Consider the following 21,938-nt stretch of genomic DNA (forward strand, 5'->3'; position numbering starts at 1 on the left):
AAAAAAAAAAAAACCCCCAGGTTGTCCAACAGGCCAAAGTAAAAGTTAGTATGAGTGCGCCCAAGGTCTGGGTTCTTTCCCATCTGAAATCCTCCCTCCCTATCTCCCCCTTGCTGTCCCCCAGAAGACCCCTAACAATCATCTTAAATCCCAAATATTACCACCACCTTCGGCCCTTCCTAGAAGGCAGGTCTATTGTGCCCCTGCCTCCACCATAGCTACTCACATCAGAACATGCAAAGGTGCTGATAAGGGCTAACATGACAATATTTGAACCATAATCCCAACTGGGGTTCAGTCTGAAGGAAAGAAATAAAAAATGGGAAGCTTAGTTCCAGTCAACCCCAGTGTGTCCGTGTTCCCCATCTGTCAAGCACGGTGAATAGGGTGGATGACCCGCTCTCTAAAAGGGTCTGCATTCCTCATCCCAGCACAGTATTGCCCCAACCATGCAGTGGAGTGGAAAGGTACAGTTTACATATAGTTGACAAACCATATGTTTGTCATATGTTTGTCATATGAGCGCGCAGTCCACAGCCGCTGCCTTGATTTTCTCTCCTCTCATGCCATCCTTGATCCGCTTCAATCCGGTTTTCGCCCTCTTCACTCGACAGAAACAGCACTTTCTAAAGTCTGTAATGACCTGTTCCTTGCCAAATCCAGAGGCCACTACTCCATCCTCATCCTCCTGGATCTATCCGCTGCTTTTGACACTGTCAATCATGACTTACTTCTTGCCACACTGTCCTCATTTGGGTTCCAGGGCTCTGTCCTCTCCTGGTTCTCCTCCTATCTCTCCCACCACACCTTCAAAGTTCACTCTCATGGATCTTCCTCCACCCCCATCCCCTTATCTGTTGGTGTTCCCCAGGGATCGGTCCTTGGACCCCTTCTCTTCTCAATCTACACCTCTTCCCTGGGCTCCCTGATCTCATCTCATGGTTTCCAGTATCATCTCTATGCTGATGACACCCAACTGTATCTCTCCACACCAGACATCACCGCGGAGACCCAGGCAAAGGTATCGGCCTGCTTATCCGACATTGCTGCCTGGATGTCCAACCGCCACCTGAAACTGAACATGTCCAAGACCGAGCTTATCGTCTTTCCACCAAAACCCACTTCTCCTCTTCCTCCACTTTCTATCTCAGTTGATAACACCCTCATCCTCCCCGTCTCATCTGCCCGCAACCTCGGAGTCATCTTTGACTCCTCTCTTTCCTTCTCTGCGCATATCCAGCAGATAGCCAAGACCTGTCGCTTCTTCCTCTTTAACATCAGCAAAATTCGCCCTTTCCTCTCTGAACACACCACCCGAACTCTCGTCCACGCTCTCATTACCTCTCGCCTGGACTACTGCAACTTACTCCTCACCGGCCTCCCACTTAGCCATCTATCCCCCCTTCAGTCTGTTCAGAACTCTGCTGCACGTCTCATATTCCGCCAGAACCGATATACTCATATCACCCCTCTCCTCAGGTCACTTCACTGGCTTCCGATCAGATACCGCATTCAATTCAAGCTTCTCCTTCTTACCTACAAATGCACTCAGTCTGCTGCCCCTCACTACCTCTCTACCCTCATCTCCCCTTACGTTCCCGCCCGTAACCTCCGTTCACAGGATAAATCCCTCCTCTCAGTACCCTTCTCCACCACCGCCAACTCCAGGCTCCGCTCATTCTGCCTCGCCTCACCCTATGCTTGGAACAACCTTCCTGAACCCTTACGCCAAGCCCCCTCCCTGCCCATCTTCAAGTCTTTGCTTAAAGCCCACCTCTTCAATGCTGCGTTCGCCACCTAACCCTTACCGTTCAGTGAATCCAGACTGCCCCAATTTGACTGCCCCGATCGGACCGACCGTTCACTTGTCTATTAGATTGTAAGCTCTTTGAGCAGGGACTGTCTCTCTTTGTTAAATTGTACAGCGCTGCGTAACCCTAGTAGCGCTCTAGAAAAATGTTAAGTAGTAGTAGTAAACCAGAATCCAGCATGTGGTAAAAAGCCATAAGTTGATAGGTCCAAGTATCCATAACAGGACCAGTGTAGCCCAGTGTTTCTGTGATCTAAGCCTTGATGTAGGGGTATGACAGAGATTAAAAAATAAAATAAAACCCACCTCCCTTGTAAGCTCTCCTTCACCATCTTCCGAACATGGCGAAAAAAAAGTATGACCAATGCTCTGGGGGAAACCAAAAGTTGTGCTTCCCAGCACCACTGTTTGAAGTGTATATAATTAATTGATTGAATTCCCCCCTATCCCAGCCACGGCAGCATCAGATGAAGCACTGTATGTGCACAACCGGAAGGGGGCAGCGGGATTCCCTCTCTGGTAGTATTCTTCTATCCCAGTATATTGCTCCTGGCATGACTTGTTGGGAGGGGTGCTAATCCAGGTACTCCCAAGGCAGCTGACAGGATACTTTTTATTTTATTTATTTTTTTTATATATTTGTCTTTTTCCCAGTCTTGAAGCAGCTCAAGGCTTATCCTCTAGAAAACTTTATCAACTAGGGGACTGCTCATCCACAAGGCTATCCAGGTTAAGTACAGGGGAGGGCCCTGGACTCCTCCAGGTACTCCTTCTGGTGAGGAGAGAGTCCACCATAAGGACAAGGCTTCCTCACCATCCACTCAGGCTCAACTGAGATTACTAGCTTTTTAGGAACTACCCACACCATTGAAAAATAAGACTACAAGGAATGTACGTCATTATCTGCTGGAGGCAGAGAATAATGGGGAGGAACAGCTGTGGCTGCATGGTGGCATTTGGGTAAGAGTTTTCAGATCTACAAACTGCCTCCATCTGCTAGCTGATAAGCATAACCCACATGTTCTGGTCAGGTGGGACGATAAAGATCATCGCAAATTATTCCATTTACAATAGAACTCTTAGAACAGAACTCTTATATCCCGCAAAGTCCCACAGAAGCTCCAAGCGGATTACATTAAGAAAAAATGCTGGGCATTCCCAGAGAGCTGCAATACAAATATTTGTATATAGATGCTAGAAGCCTAAAAAATAAGATAGAAAAGTTAAGAATATATAGCACTGAATGAAGAGGTAGACATAATAGGCATTCATTTATTTATTTCAAAACATTTTTATTCCACACTATCCCAAGTTCTAGGTGGATTACAAGTTAAACATAAATCATTTATAAAACAAGACATCTCAGAGACCTCATGGAATAACGATAACCAATGGGACACTGATACTCGATTACAGTAACAGGGAAGATCAAATTAGTGAAGGAGTAGCACTGTAAGTTAGAGGGCATCGAGTCAAGCCCTGCAGGAAACAGAATGCACCATGGAAACTTTATGGATAGTAATTCCACGTGTGAAAGGAAAAATAATAATGGGGGTATATTACTATCTGGCCTGAGGGTACATAGTGTTATATCTCACCTTGGCATTCTGGATGTTTCCCAGCACCACCTCCGCATTTAGCATGTCTGGAAGTTTCCACACCATTTGACTCTCAATTGGTAGCTGCTGGTTGAGCAGCGAAAGGTAATACTGTAGCTCTCCATGTGATGTGATCAAAATCCCTTCACCCTTTGTATCATACTGTGGCCGTCCAGCACGCCCAAGCATCTGAAGTCAGAAAGCAAAGCATAAGAAATCCCAAGAAAAAGGTGATATCTCAAACCAATGAGCAAATCAGATCTCAGCACTGGCTCTCAGGCATCACAGAAAAACACCAGATCAGGACCCTGGACAGAGAATCAAGCTATCTCCTGAGGGAAAGAGGAATAACTATGACAACTTGGAAGTTCAAAAAATTTGTATCCTGGGAATGTTAACAGTGGGTCTTACAAGAGCTCTCAAACAGATGTATTTATGTTCAGGCTGTAATTAGAATGCTATGTATTCAATCAGTGCTGCTGGCATATGAATATGTGAACCAGGTTTTACATAGGTATTATGAGACAGATGCTTTACACAACAGAACAATTCTTCAGATTTCATTCCCTGACAGAGTACTTTATACCTGCAAAATGTCAAGGGCACCAAGCTCAGTCCAGCGGCCCTTCTCAGGGCTATACACCTGGGTCCCTTTGATGATGACAGTGTGAGCAGGGAGGTTAACACCCCAGGCCAGGGTTGCTGTTGAGACGAGAACCTGCAACAATGGCATATAAATACAGTAATTAAAAGAAGAGGCTAGGAACGTCAGGGGGGCTTTAAATAATGCCCAAATGCTATCTGTCTTTCAAGGTGAACAAAAGCTAGGAACTGCTTAGGAAAGACAATATACTACATTCTGAGAACACTGTTTATCGTTTATTAAAATTTGAACAAAAACCAAGCAGCTTGAATCAACAATAAAATAAAGAACTCCATGAAAATGATAATAGACCAGAAACTCTGAATAATAAAATGAATATTATTATAGATGATTAATATCGAGATTATTGTTTTTCCCAGAGTTCCGGGTATGACTCCTAAAGTTTTCCTCAGAAATATTTCCTCAAAGGAGTGAAGCCTGTGAAAACTGGGATTACTTTAATCAGTGGGATTTGAATTAGTGACTTAAGTATATGTATTGTTACATAACCTCTGGTTTTTAAAAGAGAAAGAATATAATCAGATGTATTATTTCTAACTAATATTGGACAATAAGTATGTTTTCAATGAAATGATTTGACTATACACCGTATTGGCCTTGAAGCAGCCAACCAGATGATCAATGTGGAATAATGAATTAGATGAGTAATATCTGGGGATAATTTATTTATTTATTTATTTGCATTTGTATCCCACATTTTCCCACCTATTTGCGGGCTCAGTGTGGCTTACAATACATTGTAAAAGATGGAAGTGCAGTTGGTTGCAGTACAATTATGGATTACATTGTGAAGAATTATATAAGACAGAGTAAGTTCAGGATATTCTTAGGGGATCGAACAGTGGAATATAACAGGGGTGAGTTGAGAGGGGGGCAAAACATAATCGAGGGAACAGGGAGGTCTGACAGTTTTGTCAGTGGGTAGGGTTTAAGAGTGGTGAGAGCGCGGGAGCAGAGGTTCAGAGAGTGTATTGGTGCGTGTCTATGAGATTGTATGGGCTTTATGTGTTTTGATCCTTGCCGTAGATTTTCTCGAAGAGATAAGTCTTTAGTAGTTTGCGGAAGTCGGTCAGTTTGTAGGTCATTTTCAGGCAGCAGAGCACAGAGCTCAGCTTGGGGTCTACTGCCCCCCCTTTCTCTGTCCCCGGGCACTTCTCTGTGTCCAGGGCACTAGGTCTCCCTCTTTCTTCCTCCCTGCAGCAGAAGGCACGGGACTCTGCTGGGCTGTCTTTGTTTCTTCTTCTTCTTTCTCTGCACACCTCCATCTTTAGCCACCAGAGCACCTGGCTCTGCTCCCCCCTTCTCAGACAGCCCTAGTCCAAGGTTTCTTTCTTCCTATGAACAAACACCCTATCCTTTCTTTCTCCCTCCCTCTAAACACACACCCCAAGACAGCTTGTACCCTTTTTCCTGTACTAAGTGCTGTGAGCCAATACATACATGCAAATATAATATACTTTATATATCCAAATCTGTGTGGATTGCGTATTCTTTGGGAACCCACTGCCTCTGTGAAGTGGACTCCGGGACCACCCTAGACAACGATAGCTGACATCTGCTGCGGGGTAGTGTAATACCACATTTTTTTTTCTATTTACTGTTTAATTGATCTCCTTGTCTTGTTTCACTCTCCCTATTTAGTGGTCTAAGGAAGAGAATAGAATTACCTGACTGAAATAATTCCTATATATATTACTTTCTCTGTATTTCCGGCAAGTTGTTTTATCGCTTGTAAAAATTTAAATGGTTATAAATAAAAAAATTTTTTTAAAAATAATAAAAAAAATAAGGAACTCCAAAATTACAAAGAACAGAAACAATTCTCATACACACAGAATTCATGCAAGTAAGCAAGGTAGGAGGGTAGTAGGGAGGGCAGGGGTGGGTAAGGGACATGGAAAAAGGTGATGATAGGTTAAAGGAAAGCTAAAAAAAAAAAAGAAAGAGGGACTGCTGTGCAATGAACTCTTCCACTATATCAATGTTACACTGAAGAGAAGATCAAATTTAAAAAGTAGGTCTTGAGACACACTGAACAGTGAGAGAGAGGTCTCAGCACAAAATGAATTCCAGAGTGAAGGGGCAAGAAAAATGCAAATTCCAAATTTTCTCTCACCTGGCTTGAGCTGGAAGAACAAGTTGATGATTGTTCAAGTGAACGAAGATAATGGGATGGAGTATAAGGGATTAGTAAGAGAAGCAAGTTAATCAGGCTTACCATCATGGAAGGCTTGGAAAGTGAGGAGCATTTTGAACTGAATCCAGAAGGATTTTGTAAGCTAGTGCAAGGATTTCAATAAAGGGGTTACATGGTCCCTATGTGTAGCATGGCAGAGGATCCTGGCCATTGTATTTTGCACAGTCTGAAGACATTTCATGTTTGACTTCAGGACGGGAGCAGCAGCACATTAGAGAGGTGGACACAACCAGTGAGATCAAACATGCACCATCATCCACAAATGCTCTCCAGTACTGGCATTCAACAGCAGGCAGCTTTAACACTGTGAATCGCACTGGCTGACTTCAGACAAATGGGGACCCAAAGAAACCAAAGAGTGGGTCAAGCCAGTGCCAAGCCCTGAAATTCTGATTCAGTGACATCACTCAGCTTTGCAAAGGGAGTACTGCTCTATTTGGCAACTTTAGTTCCCAACCCCACCCTGGAGGCACACTAATCCAGTTAGGTTTCAGGATTGTTACAATAAGTTTACATAGATTTGCCACACTGGGTCTCTAATGTATGCAAATCTATCCCGTGCATATTCTCCACACTCGCTAACTGTGGACTGCACAGGACCCTAAATAAGGTGATGTCATCAAAACAGTGGTTCTCAGACTCCGTCTGCTGGTGGGAGAACATAAACATACATACTTGGATTGGTCTGGGGAAATGAGGAGGAAACATATTCATTGTAACAACTCACAAACTTGATAAGTGTGCCTCCCCAAAACAGCTGGAAAACACTTAGCCTGTGTGAGTCAAGAAACTAGGTGATTGAGTTGAGGTTCTGGTGAAGTACCCAGTCTGCAAAAGGAATTCAGGGGAAAACCCTCAAATAACACGGATAACATGACCATACTGCCCTTGTCTAGAGCTACAGTCTTCAGGCAGAGACACAGGATTCACCTGGACCACAGTTGAAGAAAAACAACTTCCCCCTCATTCTAACCATGTGCCTAAATTTAAGAACCATTTGCAGGCTTAAATTTATAGAAAACCAACACTTACACACAGACAAGTGTAAACTTGTGCATGTAAATGCTAGGTGAGCGCTCAGTGCTATTCCATGAATGACACACACAACCTAAATGCAAGGGGACACTCACAGGGGAGGAGCAAGGAAGGGACCAACATTTACATATGTAACTTACAGAATAAGTTACTAGCTGAAATGCAGCTTTTAGGCCTGCTTCTGATGTGGCATAAGTAGACACCTAAGTATAGGCCTGTAAATGTCAACTTATTCTATTCTGTATTCTATTACAGAAGCTTGGCACTCAGATGCCATTATACAATTAGCACTCAACACACTGCATCTAGGTGCTTAATTTGTGGTGCCCAGTTATATAATCCCCCCTCCCTTTTATGTGGAGGGGGGAAAGTTGAGGGATCTGGAATTTAAATATACTTAGAACAGACATAGATGGCACTGGTACAAACAGGGTTGAGAAGTTGGGTGAAAGACAAAAAGACATGGTGGTAGAGGGGAGCCTGCCGGCTGAAGTACAGGAGTTTAGAACACATATTTACCAAAGGGATCAAGATACAGAGAAAAACAACTGAGCAGAATGGATGGGCCAATCGGCCCTTATCTTGTACAATGTAACTATGTTACAATCCTGATGCCATTTTCTGTCACTTTGCACAGTGAAGTTTTCACGAGCTCAATCCCCCACAGTAAATCAAATCAGTGGCAAGGGTGCATGTAACTTATATTGTCTGAGTTCTGTGTGAACAAGAACCATCCCTTAGGCAGAAAAATAAATAGCATATCTGATAGTAACTCATCTTGAGCTTGGATCAGGAAAGAGAAGGTAATTAAATCTCAAATTCAAATACATCCAAATCCAGTCTTCCCTGAATATCACCCTATTACATCATCCCATCTTAGGTTTCTGTTCCTACTGCACGTTATAGGTAAGAAGGGCAAGTGATGCCATTCCTCTGGTTTCATCTGTGCATCACAGAAAGAAGTAGATCCCCTCTAGATCCCCAGACCCTACATCTCACCTGAATGTGTCTGTCAGCAAACAGATCCTCCACCAGCGTCCTGTCCACTCTGGTCATCCCAGCATGGTGAATAGCAAAGCCATATGGAAGCAAGTCTTTCAATTCTAAATTCTGCAGCAGAGCACATACAGAACTCATTTGATACTGTAATCACACACGTATACACACTCCCTCATAATCTGCAATCAGCCATTACCTTGCACTGTTCCGCCTCTGTCCTCAGTACTTCCGTGGAGGCAGACCCCTCTCGCAGAAAGAGGCCCAGAGTGTCCTTCTCCAGACACATATCTCTGATGGCACGAGCTGTCTTTCCAGTTTCCTTTCTAGAGTGAACAAATACCAGCACCTGGTGGAGGCAATATAAGTGAGAACAAGGAACTACAACTACAGTTTTTGACTCTGCAGTTCCCTTCCTTTTCTCCACAACAATTCACAACATACTACTTTCCACCCTCATCTGCAGAAACATAACTGCCCTACTTTTAATCAGCAATAAGAAATACTCCACCTTCTCCTATGCTCCATGGATGAGAAGCCAGACTTACCTGGTTCTTCCCAGCATGCTCCATGATTTTCTCATAGACAATCTCATTCATGATCTGGAAGCGTTTGATGGCTTTCTTTTCTGTGATCCCCACATACGTCTGCTCCAGAGGAACTGGGCGGAAGCTGCAATAGGAATATTAAAACTCAGCACTAAAAGGCATTTGATCAAATCATGTTGCTCCTCTCAACTTCCTCTCACACTGGAAGTACACGCATGCTTTATACTCACAAAATACACACAAATGGACACCATCCATGGATTATATATACACCGATTATCTGCAAATATATGCATATCCTACATCCAAAGTGCACAACGCTCTATTTATTACTTTTTTTGTAAGCAAAAAAAAAAAAAATTGTAACATAAAACTACAAATCAAGAATAGTGTCCAATTCCAACATTAACAAAGTATACAATAGAACAATGCAAAAATCTTGACATCCAGTTGCAAGAAACAATATTAGAACATTGTGGTTTTGTTTTTATAAGCCTCTATTTGTTATTTTTAAGCTACAGTGCATTTGCAGTAGTCGTCTAATGGTTAATGCAGTGACCTGAGAAACAGGGGAACTGAATTTGAGTGCCACTGTAGCTCCTTGTGACTCTGGACAAGTCACTTAACCGCTTTGATTGTAACCACAGAAAGGCGGTATATCAAATCCCATCCTCTTTTCCTTTCTAATTTACATGTGTGTGTACCTACACAACTCCATATAGATGTGACTATTTGCAGGTAGGGTGGTGAATTATTTAACGCTTTTCAATAGTAGAATTCAAGCGTAAGAGATAAAGTTGGATTTATTGTACTGTAACAGAAAGAGAACAGAGGCACATTAGACTGGCCTTACAGTCCTCACCCGCCATTATATTCCGTATTTCAAATTAGGATACGTAGTTGCTCAAAAAGGGCAGAATTCATTTCCATAGCTTCCTCAAACAATTGTTCTTACCACCACCGTGTTAGTACCTGTTATCAAAGTAGAACAAGCCCTTGACTGGGTCTACCCTTAGGAAGGTGGCCACATCCTCATAGTTTGGTAGTGTGGCACTCAGGCCAACCAGCCTCACATCTTCCTGGGTCATCTCAATGTTACGAATTGCACGGGCTACCAAAGACTCGAGGACTGGACCACGATCATCATGCAGAAGGTGAATCTCATCCTGCAGAGAAGGAACAAAAAAGAAAGGACAGCAAATTTAAGTTATTGACCCCAGCAGTATACCCGTGGATGAAGAGACAAACATTCAGTATAAGAAAGGGATCCTTCTCGTCGATTTTCTTCTAGCACTGGTGAAAGGAGGGAGCAGCAGGATGGAGAGAGAGGTGGCTAGTTTTCCAGACACCTTGGATGCTGGCAACCTATCTGCCCTTTAAGTCAAGCCGCCTTGGCAAAATCATCAACACCACCTGGATGACAGTCTTATAATCAGTGACCCTCTATACAGCTCTTACAATCAGGGAACCTCTGTACAGCTCATTAACATTTGCTAGACTGCTTTCTGAAAAACCAATCAACCAGTGGTGGCTTTGCTTTGTTATAGCGCATCATCAGTACCTCAACTCCACTACCCAGCATCATCAACTTCCATTCCCTCTCCTCCTTGCCACCTGGCATTGATATTTTCTTCCCTCTTCCTATGGCATTATCATGTTCTCTCCCCTGCCGCTGCCACCACCATCATCACAACCCTCCTTTTTCATAACCTCATTCCCCATCACCAGCATCATCACTGATCCCTCCAAGCACAATTACTCCTCTGGGGAGGGAAGTGATGGTTGTGGGTGCAGGAGAGCCACACATGCTCAGGAGGCCCTGCTCAGGTGTTCCTAAGCTTGAAAAAGTATTTGTATCTGCTAGAAACCATCAAGGATGATATCATCCATATATGTGCATGCATATCCCCTGCTTGTCCACATAGAACAGAAGAAAACCTGAATGGCTTGCAAAAACAACAGGAGAGAAGCAAGAAATCTGTCAAATCAGCATGAGTTTGAAAAGGGGGGAGGGGGAGCAGAGAACTACATGGGAAGGATGGCACATTCTCGGAAAGCTTTTCTGGAGCACTCCACTACTGTTGCCATCTCAATAACATCACCTTCTGTGTGGATCACTTCGTCTTACTTGTCCACAGAGAAATGCCAAAGAGCTGAAGACTACACCAGCTCCAGCTCTTCTCTCTCCTAAAATAAGGGAAGTAAAGTCAGCTCTGAGTTTTTTTTCTCCGTTTCCATCTGCTCACAAGAGAACATGACCCACTTGTCTGGGCAGGTCTGCCAATGGTGATAGGAATTAAAACTGAACTTCAGTATATTGAAGCCTCTTTGGGAGTCTGCAAAGGAAAGGTTTAATTCTGACCTCTAAATCCCAAAACTTCTCAACTAACTGGTTTTTAGGTGCTGGAACTGAACCAAAAACTCCTGCAAAGGAAAGGTTTAATTCTGACCTCTAAATCCCAAAACTTCTCAACTAGCTGGTTTTTAGGTGAGCTACCTGACAATCTCTTTAAATTTTAATGCTTATTGCTTAATAAATTTAATTAGCACTGTGAAACCTCTCTTTCTTTCTGGCTTTCTTTCTTTTCTTTCTGTTCCTGCCAAACTCTGATAGAGAGGAACTGCTATAATTATTGGGAATATTTAGACTTATTTAAAAGGAAAGTTAGTAATATCTAGGGCCGTTTTAAAAGTTAAATCAATTGAAAATTCTTGCTCAGACTGGACCATTTGGGTCCATTCAACTAGAGTATTCCCTTGATAACAGCACTTAGCTGACACTTTGGATAGTGGATAGAGCGCCGTTCACAGAACAGAGTGTGTATCAACAACTTGGAAAGCTAAAGGTGGACAAAGCCATGGGGCCGGACGGGATCCACCCCAGAATACTGAGGGAGCTCAGAGAGGTTCTGGCGGGTCCTCTTAAAGACTTGTTTAATAATCCTTGGAGACGGGAGAGGTTCCGAGGGATTGGAGAACGGCGGAGGTGGTCCCTCTTCACAAAAGTGGGGATAGGGAAGAAGCTGGAAACTACAGGCCGGTAAGCCTCACTTCGGTTATTGGAAAAGTAATGGAAGCCATGCTGAAGGAAAGGATAGTGAATTTCCTGGAAGCCAATAAGCTGCAAGATCCGAGACAGCATGGTTTCACCAAAGGGAAATCGTGCCAAACGAATCTCATTGAATTCTTTGACTGGGTGACAGGAGAATTAAATCAAGGACGTGCTATGGACGTCATCTACTTAGATTTCAGCAAGGCTTTTGACACGGTTCCCCACAGGAGGCTCTTAAATAAACTAGACGGCCTGAAGATAGGATCCGAAGTGGTGAACTGGATTAGGAACTGGTTGACTGACAGACGCCAGAGGGTGGTGGTGAATGGAGTTCGCTCGGAGGGAAAGGTGAGTAGTGGAGTGCCTCAGGGATCGGTGCTGGGGCCGATTCTGTTCAATATATTTGTGAGTGACATTGCCGAAGGGTTACAAAGTAAAGTTTGCCTTTTTGCGGATGACACCAAGGTTTGCAACAGAGTGGACACCCCGGAGGGAGTGGAAAACATGAAAAAAGATCTGAAGAAGCTAGAAGAATGGTCTAACGTTTGGCAATTAAAATTCAATGCGAAGAAATGCAAAGTGATGCACTTAGGGAGTAGAAATCCAAGGGAGACGTATGTGTTAGGCGGGGAGAGTCTGATAGGCACGGACGGGGAGAGGGATCTTGGGGTGATAGTATCTGAGGACCTGAAGGCGACGAAACAGTGTGACAAGGCGGTGGCCGTAGCTAGAAGATTGCTAGGCTGTATAGAGAGAGGAGTGACCAGCAGAAGAAAGGAGGTTTTAATGCCCCTGTATAAGACGTTGGTGAGGCCCCACCTGGAGTATTGTGTTCAGTTTTGGAGGCCGTATCTTGCGAAGGATGTTAAAAAAATGGAAGCGGTGCAAAGAAAAGGTACGAGGATGGTATGGGATTTACGTTCCAAGACGTATGAAGAGAGGCTTGCTGACCTGAACATGTACACCCTGGAGGAAAGGAGGAACAGGGGTGATATGATACAGACGTTCAAATATTTGAAAGGTATTAATCCGCAAACGAATCTTTTCCGGAGATGGGAAGGCGGTAGAACGAGAGGACATGAAATGAAATTGAAGAGGGGCAGACTCAGGAAAGATGTCAGGAAGTATTTTTTCATGGAGAGGGTGGTGGACGCTTGGAATGCCCTCCCGCGGGAGGTGGTGGAGATGAAAACGGTAATGGAGTTCAAACATGCTTGGGATATGCATAGAGGAATCCTGTGCAGAAGGAATGGATCCTCAGAAGCTTAGCTGAAATTGGGTGGCGGAGCAGGTGGAGGGAAGAGGGGGTGGTGGTTGGGAGGCGAGGATAGGGGAGGGCAGACTTATACGGTCTGTACCAGAGCCGGTGATGGGAGGCGGGACTGGTGGCTGGGAGGCGGGAAATACTGCTGGGCAGACTTATATGGTCTGTGCCCTGAAAAGGACAGGTACAAATTCAAGGTAAGGTATACACATATGAGTTTGTCTTGGGCAGACTGGATGGACCATGCAGGTCTTTTTCTGCCGTCATCTACTATGTTACTATGTAATGTTAGAATGGTAACATTTAACCGAGTGTGTATTACCTGTAGTATCATTTGATAGCAAACATATTGTGTTATCAAGTTGAGGTCAAACAGCTTGAAACAGTATTAGTGTACGATAAGACTACAAAGAATGATTGGCTTTAAAACTTGCTTTGATACATAAAGTTCTATGTAATACTACATAAAAATACTGGCAGCGAATGGTCTGTGACTTCATGTTCTTTGTGCCTGAGCTTTGAAAATTTGAACAAAACATGTTAAGAAAAAAAGAAAGGTAATGATTACTGAGGAAAAATGTGGTCTTATCTGTTAACTAGACCAATCCAGAGAACATGTGTTATGCTCATCAGGCAGCAGATGGAGACAGACTCAGAAAATGCAGACAGATGAGCCACCTAGCCGTATCATCAAGGACTGAATCCACAAACCCTTCTTTGTGACTCTCTAGAGGTCCCAGTGGAATTATGACTTTTAGGAACTTTTCCTACGATCAGATCAAGAGGAAGCTCTGTTCTATGGCCTAAAATGCTGCAAAATAAAAGACCTGTCTGGTATGAAACATCTCATTTCTTGAAAATATGCTCAACCTTGTAGGGCTCTGAAAAAACTTTGCAATATCCTCCAGAAGCCTAAGGCCTTACTTCACCCATATCTTTAACATTTTTTTCTAATCTTCTCCATATAGCAGCTTTCCCCTAAAGGGTTACTTGCTAAGATCAGTCTTTGGGGCTGTATCTGCTGACTAGTTATGTACCCACAGTTCATCTTTATTTATCACTGTGAAGAAACAGTGTGTTGTAAGCCTATAAAATGTATTAGATCTTTTCCTGAAGTGTATTTCTCCTATTTGGCCAGCAGGTGGTGTTTCTTTGCTGTAAAGCTGTTATGGGCAACTGAATGTCCTTTTTTTTTTTTTTTTTTTTTTAAACACTAACAGGAAGCAAGCAGCAGTATACTTTTAAATCTTGTTGACTGGGCTCTGATTGGCCTGGAATTTGAAAATATTACCCAGTAGTGCTGGCTGTTGCTGCAGTCTTAGCCTGGGAGTAAAGAAACAGATCTTTGCTGAGGCTCTGTGAACCGTTACATATCCTGACCTTTGTTTAGTTAGCTTTATAATTGATCCATATTTCAGTTACCTTTTATTGTTTGCTAAGTGGTTTGTGTGTTGGGTCTGTGAGTGCTTTCTGTGGGACCACTGGGAGTGTGGCCTCCAGTAAAGCGAATGATACATACCTGTAGCAGGTGTTCTCCGAGGACAGCAGACTGATTGTTCTCACGACTGGGTTGACGTCCACGGCAGCCCCCACCAATCGGAACAAAACTTTGCGGGCGGTCCCGCACGCAGGGCACGCCCACCGCGCATGCGCGGCCGTCTTCCCGCCCGTGCGCGACCGTTCCCGCTCAGTTGAATGACAAGCAAAAATTATGAAACGCAACTCCAAAGGGAAGGAGGGAGGGTAAGTGAGAACAATCAGCCTGCTGTCCTCAGAGAACACCTGCTACAGAGGTATGTATCATTCGCTTTCTCCGAGGACAAGCAGGCTGCTTGTTCTCACGACTGGGGTATCCCTAGCTCTCAGGCTCACTCAAAACAAGAACCCAGGTCAATGGAACCGCGCAACGGCGAGGGCATAACAGAAATTGACCTACGAAGAACAACTAACTGAGAGTGCAGCCTGACCAGAATAAATTCGGGTCCTGGAGGGTGGAGTTGGATTTACACCCCAAACAGATTCTGCAGCACCGACTGCCCGAACCGACTGTCGCGTCGGGTATCCTGCTGGAGGCAGTAATGTGATGTGAATGTGTGGACAGATGACCACGTCGCAGCCTTGCAAATCTCTTCAATAGTGGCTGACTTCAAGTGAGCCACCGACGCTGCCATGGCTCTGACACTATGAGCCGTGACATGACCCTCAAGAGCCAGCCCAGCCTGGGCGTAAGTGAAGGAAATGCAATCTGCTAGCCAATTGGAGATGGTGCGTTTCCCGACAGCGACCCCTTTCCTATTGGGGTCGAAAGAAACAAACAATTGGGCGGACTGTCTGTGGGGCTGTGTCCGCTCCAAGTAGAAGGCCAATGCTCTTTTGCAGTCCAATGTGTGCAACTGACGTTCAACAGGGCGGGTATGCGGCCTGGGAAAGAATGTTGGCAAGACAATTGACTGGTTAAGATGGAACTCCGACACCACCTTTGGCAGGAACTTAGGGTGAGTACGGAGCACTACTCTGTTATGATGAAATTTTGTATATGGAGCATGAGCTACCAGGGCTTGAAGCTCACTGACTCTACGAGCTGAACTGCCACCAAGAAAATGACCTTCCAGGTCAAGTACTTCAGATGGCAGGTATTCAGTGGCTCAAAAGGAGGCTTCATCAGCTGGGTGAGGACAACGTTGAGATCCCATGACACTGCTGGAGGCTTGACAGGAGGCCTTGACAAAAGCAAGCCTCTCATGAATCGAATGACTAAAGGCTCTCCAGAGATGGCTTTACCCTCCACACGATAATGGTAAGCACTAATCGCACTAAGGTGATTCCTTACTGAGTTGGTCTTGAGGCCAGACTCTGATAAGTGCAGAAGGTATTCAAACAGGTTCTGTGCAGGACAAGAACGAGGTTCTAGGGCCTTGCTCTCACACCAAACGACAAACCTCCTCCACTTGAAAAGTAACTCTTTTTAGTGGAATCCTTCCTAGAGGCCAGCAAGACACAGGAGACACCCTCAGACAGACCCAACGAAACGAAGTGTACGCTCTCAACATCCAGGCCGTGAGAGCCAGAGACTGAAGGTTGGGGTGCAGAAGTGCTCCGTCGTTCTGCGAAATGAGAGTCGGAAAACACTCCAATCTCCACGGTTCTTCGGAGGACAACTCCAGAAGAAGAGGGAACCAGATCTGACAGGGTCAAAAGGGCGCTATCAGAATCATGGTGCCGTGGTCTTGCTTGAGCTTCAGTAAGGTCTTCCCCACCAAAGGTATGGGAGGGATAAGCATACAGGAGGCCGGTCCCCCAATGGAGGAGAAAGGCATCCGATGCTAGCCTGCCGTGTGCCTGTAGTCTGGAACAGAACAGGAGGCAGCTTGTGGTTGGTCTGAGAGGCGAAAAGGTCCCACCGAGGGGGTGCCCCACTCTCGGAAGATCTTGCATACCACTCTGGAATGGAGCGACCACATCGTGCGGTTGCATGACTCTGCTCAGTCTGTCGGCCAGACTGTTGTTTACGCCTGCCAGGTATGTGGCTTGGAGGAGCATGCCGAACTGGCAGGCCCAACGCCACATCCCGACGGCTTCCTGACACAGGGGGGCGAGATCCGGTGCCCCCTGCTTGTTGATGTAATACATTGCAACCTGATTGTCTGTCCGAATTTGGATAATTTGACAGGACAGACGATCTCTGAAAGCCTTCAGTGCGTTCCAGACCGCTCGGAGCTCCAGGAGGTTGATCTGAAGATCCTTCTCCTGGAGGACCACAGTCCTTGGGTGTGAAGCCCATCGACATGAGCCCCCAGCCCAGGAGAGACGCATCCGTCGTTAGCACTTTCGTGGGCTGTGGAATTTGGAATGGGCGTCCCAAGGTCAAATTGGTCCGAATGGTCCACCAGTGCAGTGAATTGTGGCAGCTGGTGGAGAGGCGGATGACATCTTCTAGATTCCCGGTGGCTTGATACCACTGGGAAGCTAGGGTCCATTGAGCAGATCTCATGTGAAGACGAGCCATGGGAGTCACATGAACTGTAGAGGACATATGACCCAGAAGTCTCAACATCTGCCGAGCTGTGATCTGCTGAGACGCTCTGGTCTGGGAAGCCAGGGACAGGAGGTTGTTGGCCCTCGCTTCTGGAAGGAAGGCCTGAGCCATCTGAGTATTCAGCAGAGCTCCTATGAATTCCAGAGATTGGGCAGGCTGGAGATGGGACTTTGGGTAATTTATTACAAACCCCAGCAGCTCCAGGAAGTGAATAGTGCACTGCATGGACCGGAGAGCTCCCGCCTCCGAGGTGTTCTTGACCAGCCAATCGTCGAGATATGGGAACACATGCACTCCCAGCTTGCGTAGATACGCCGCTACCACCACGAGGCACTTCGTAAACACCCGTGGGGCAGAGGCGAGCCCAAAGGGCAGCACACAATACTGAAAGTGCCGTGTGCCCAGGCGGAATCTGAGATACTGTCTGTGAGCTGGCAGTATCGGGATGTGAGTGTATGCGTCCTTTAAATCCAGGGAACATAGCCAATCGTTTTTCTGAATCATGGGAAGAAGGGTGCACAAAGAAAGCATCCTGAACTTTTCTTTGACCAGGAATTTGTTCAGGCCTCTCAGGTCTAGGATGGGACGCATCCCCCCTGTTTTCTTTTCCACAAGGAAGTACCTGGAATAGAATCCCTGCCCTTCCTGCCAGGGTGGTACGGGCTCGACCGCATTGGCGCTGAGAGGGCGGAGAGTTCCTCTGCAAGTACCTGCTTGTGATGGAAGCTGAAGGATTGAGCTCCCGGAGGACAATTTGGTGGAAGGGAGGCCAAATTCAGGGAGTATCCGCACCGCACTATTTGGAGAACCCACTGGTCGGAGGTTATGAGAGGCCACCTTTGTCGAAAAAATTTTAACCTCCCTCCAACCGGCAGATCGTCCGGTACGGACACACTTTGAGGGCAGCTATGTTCCATGGATCCAGTCAAAAGCCCGTCCTCGGCTTTTGCTGTTGAGGCGCAGGGGGCTGCTTAGGCGCCACGCTGTTGACGGGAACGAGCGCGCTGGGGACTGTCCCTGTGCCTGACGAGGCCTTCAGGCCGGCTGGGTGTACCTACGCTTGTTATAGGTCTCCACAGAGACCACAGGAAAGGGAATGCAAATAGACATGTCCCTGACGAAGGAGGCAAAGGAGAGGCTCTCAGGTGGCGAGAGCTTTCTCTCTGGTGAAGGAGTGGGGTCGGAGGGAAGGCCCACAGACTCCTCTGAAGAGAAATATCTGGGGTCCTCCTCCTCCCCCCATGAGGCCTCTTCCTCGGTGTCGGACATGAGCTCCTGCAGCTCAGTCCTCAACCAGGCCCGGCTCGACGTCGAGGCACCGAGGCCTCGGAAGCGTCGTCGAGCGGTGGACTCCCGCGCCGGTGGGGATGAAGCTCGCTCCATCGACGGGGACTCCACCTGCGTGGCAGTCAAGACCGGCGCCGCAAGCGGCGTCGGAGGCCTCGGCACCAGGCTAAGCACCGCCGGCGCCGCCGTTAACGGCGCTGAGGGCGCAAGCACCCCCGGCGCCAGCACAGTCTGGCGCATCAGCCCTTCCAGAATCCCCGGAAGGATGGCTCGGAGGCACTCGTCCAGGCCCGCTGTCGGGAAAGGCGAGGGGGCCGGTAGAGGCGTCGGTGCCGGAAGCTGTTCGGGTCCAGGAGACTGCACAGAAGTGCTGGCACCCTGACGTGGCGGTACCTCTACTACAGAGGGGGACCTCTCCTCTCGACGCTGCCGCTTCCTCGGCGTCGACTCATCCCTGGCGCCGGGAGCCGGATGCGTCGTGGGCGACCGATGACGGTGCTTCTTTGCCTTTTTGCGGTGCCCGTCATCGGTGCTCGGTGGAACCGACGAGGAGGAAGTCGATCCCCCTCGGCCTCGAGGGATCGGGTCCGACAGGGTTCGGTCCCGAGGGCCCTGGGTAGAGGGAGTGACCGGGGCCGATTGCCCACGCGGCCTCTCACCCCTGCCTTCCACCGGAGGACCGGCGGGCCGACGGGACCTGTGCTCCTGAGGTCGATGCCGTCGGTGCCGATTTCGTGGACATCGATACCGGTACCGAAGAACCGGCCGTCGATACCGATGCCGTCGACGTCGAGGGGCCGGCGCAAGTTCCAAAAAGACGGTCCCGAAGAACTTGCCTCGCTACCTGTGTCCTTTTCCGGAGACCGAGACAAAGTACACGTCTTGGTATCGTGCTCCGGCCCAAGGCACTGGAGGCACCAAGCGTGAGTGTCGGTCTGCGAGATATGCCGGCCGCACCGACCACACTTTTTAAATCCACTCGGGACCTTGAGGACATCGACGGAAAAATCGCGTCGGCGAAGTCAAAGTCGTCGATGGTGGCGGTAAAAATCACACCTCGAAATAAATCGACCCGCGCGGCCCCAAGGCCGCAACACGACACCCCCGCTAAGAGACGAGGGAAAAACCAAAGTTAGCGTTTTTCTTTTTTTTTTTTTTTTGAGAGAAACTAAAAAAGAAAACGGAGAATCACGAAAGAAGAGAAATGTCGCGGCGAAAGCGCAATCCGGTTTCCGGGGCTGACAGAGGAGAGACGAACGCGGCTCTCTCCAGCGCGGAAAAGAAAAGACTGAGCGGGAACGGTCGTGCACGGGCGGGAAGACGGCCGCACATGCGCGGTGGGCGTGCCCTGCGTGCGGGACCGCCCGCAATGTTTTGTTCCGGTTGGTGGGGGCTGCCGTGGACGTCAACCCAGTCGTGAGAACAAGCAGCCTGCTTGTCCTCGGAGAACCTAGAAATCACTAGGGATAGTTTGAGAGGGGGAGACTCGCCCAAAGGCAGTTGTGACCCAGTCGGTGGGAGAAGGGTGTTAGTGTAGAGCACAAGCAGCAGGTGGACCTGAGCTGTGCTGGGGAAAGACCCTCTAAGTGGCCACAGGGTAACCCCCAGGCGGGTGGCTAGGCGTTTCGTGACAATCACTCTGTTATTTCTAACCGGTTTACAGTCAAATGGGAAAAATAATGGGAAGTAAAAGAAGACAATGTAGGCAGCCTAGGTTACACGTAAAAATCGATATTATTAATAAACAAGAGAATAAAGAGATAAACGTTACTATTAAATTTTATGGGCTAAAACGCAGAAGAGGAGGAGGATGTTAAGCACAGACGAGACACAAAGTCAAGCAAAATGGGAATATGTTTTCAGGGGAAACATTTCTAATCTAGGAAAAAAAGGCTAGTCTGGGAAAATGCTCTGGTAAAATATGCTTTAGGGCCTGCTTAAACTTTTTGAGAAGGGTCCTAGCCAGATCACTTGGGGAACTTGATTTATTTTACATACTGCCTGCTATCAAAGTAGAGAGTAGATGCAACCACTCTGAAGCAGGAGCAATGGGTATGGTTGAGTTTAATGCTCAAAGTGAGAGGGGACAAGTAGTAGGTTATGTTGAGATGATCGTGGCAGGGGGGCAGAGTTATGGGAGATTAGTGAGCAATTAAAAAAAAAAAAAAAAGGAGCACCTATATAGAAGGATCTTGAAGTAGGTACGATATGATAATAGGGAGCCAGTGCTCTTCCCAAAGGAGGGAGCTGAAACTGACACAGGCCTGGCTGATGTCCTAACGAGATTCAATAAGACATCAGCCAGATTCTAAATGGGCTGCTTCCTTCAGATATTCAACCTCCAAATGAGTCCCCTGCCTGCTGAATCCAAATGGGACAAAGCACAAATTTTCTGCTTTGACCGAAAACACATGGCCATTTTCAGCCAAAACCAAAACGTGGCTGAAAATTAAAATAACCTTTCAGCACAGACCAAAATTAGTCAGAAAAAGGATTTTGGCTGATTTCAGCACTGCAACAAAACCAAAATTCAGTAGGTCTCTCATCTTCCTCTAAAGGATTCACTGAAGAGGCCTCCCTATCTACAGCACTACAAGCACTCTAGCAGCTTGCACAAACCTCCTCAAAAGCAACTGAGAAAACCTCAGCATTGTTCAATAAAGCCATCCTTAGTCTTTTTGTTTTAAAAGGGACTTCTAAGAGGCTGGGACATTCTCTGGAATTGAATTCACCTAGCTCCCTTGCACCTGACATAAAGGAAAGCCTTGTGAAGAAGAACAAACTCTGGGAGGAACTCACTTAGTGTGCTGACCACACAGCAGCGCTTCTATCCCTTGTTCAGCAGAACAGCCCAGAAGAGACTGGGAGATAGACATCTTTCTTAAGGATAGGGATGGATAAGAAACTGCACCCTGAATCTCAGAACTTCGTATCTGGAAATAGACATCTCCCCCGCCATCTCATGTGAAAGTGCTGTGGCCTTGGTCCTAGAGGGATTGGAGGATGACTGCTTTCCCCAATTACCCTCTTTGGAGTTAACACACTGGTCCGGCTCATGATGTGAATAAGAAATATAATTCTTATGGTATTTATTTATTTGTTACATTTGTATCCCACATTTCCCACCTATCTGTAAGCTCAATGTGGCTTACATAGTACCGGAGAGGCCTTTGCAGGCTCCAGTGTGAACAAATACAGGGCGATATTGTGGTAAGATCAAGTTCATGTGGCACAGCCACATTAGGAATTGGAGAACGGAAGAGTTGTGTTATGTCCATTACGTGCTTAGTTGGTTGTGTTGCAGAGATTAGGCATTTAAGTTGAATCGGTAGGGTATGCCTTTTTAAACAGGTTGGTTTTTAGTGATTTCCGGATGTTTCGGTGGTCATACGTCATTTTCAAGGCTTTGGTAATGCGTTCCACAGTTGTGTGCTTATGTAGGAAAAACTAG

The 21,938-nt window shown here is 46.6% G+C and overlaps 1 protein-coding gene across 1 annotated transcript in view; it reads right to left on the reverse strand.

Moving 5' to 3' along the window:
- Positions 1–21,938, reverse strand: part of SNRNP200 (small nuclear ribonucleoprotein U5 subunit 200) — a 231,109-nt gene that overhangs the window by 144,181 nt on the left and 64,990 nt on the right. Inside the window, 6 exon segments of the mRNA XM_030201646.1 lie at positions 3,409–3,597; positions 3,995–4,126; positions 8,304–8,414; positions 8,500–8,649; positions 8,849–8,972; positions 9,821–10,014. Of these exon segments, the coding sequence (XP_030057506.1) occupies positions 3,409–3,597; positions 3,995–4,126; positions 8,304–8,414; positions 8,500–8,649; positions 8,849–8,972; positions 9,821–10,014 (900 nt within the window).

The sequence above is a fragment of the Microcaecilia unicolor genome, chromosome 4, assembly GCF_901765095.1.
Source record: "Microcaecilia unicolor chromosome 4, aMicUni1.1, whole genome shotgun sequence".
In the NCBI taxonomy this organism is placed as follows: Eukaryota; Metazoa; Chordata; class Amphibia; order Gymnophiona; family Siphonopidae; genus Microcaecilia; species Microcaecilia unicolor.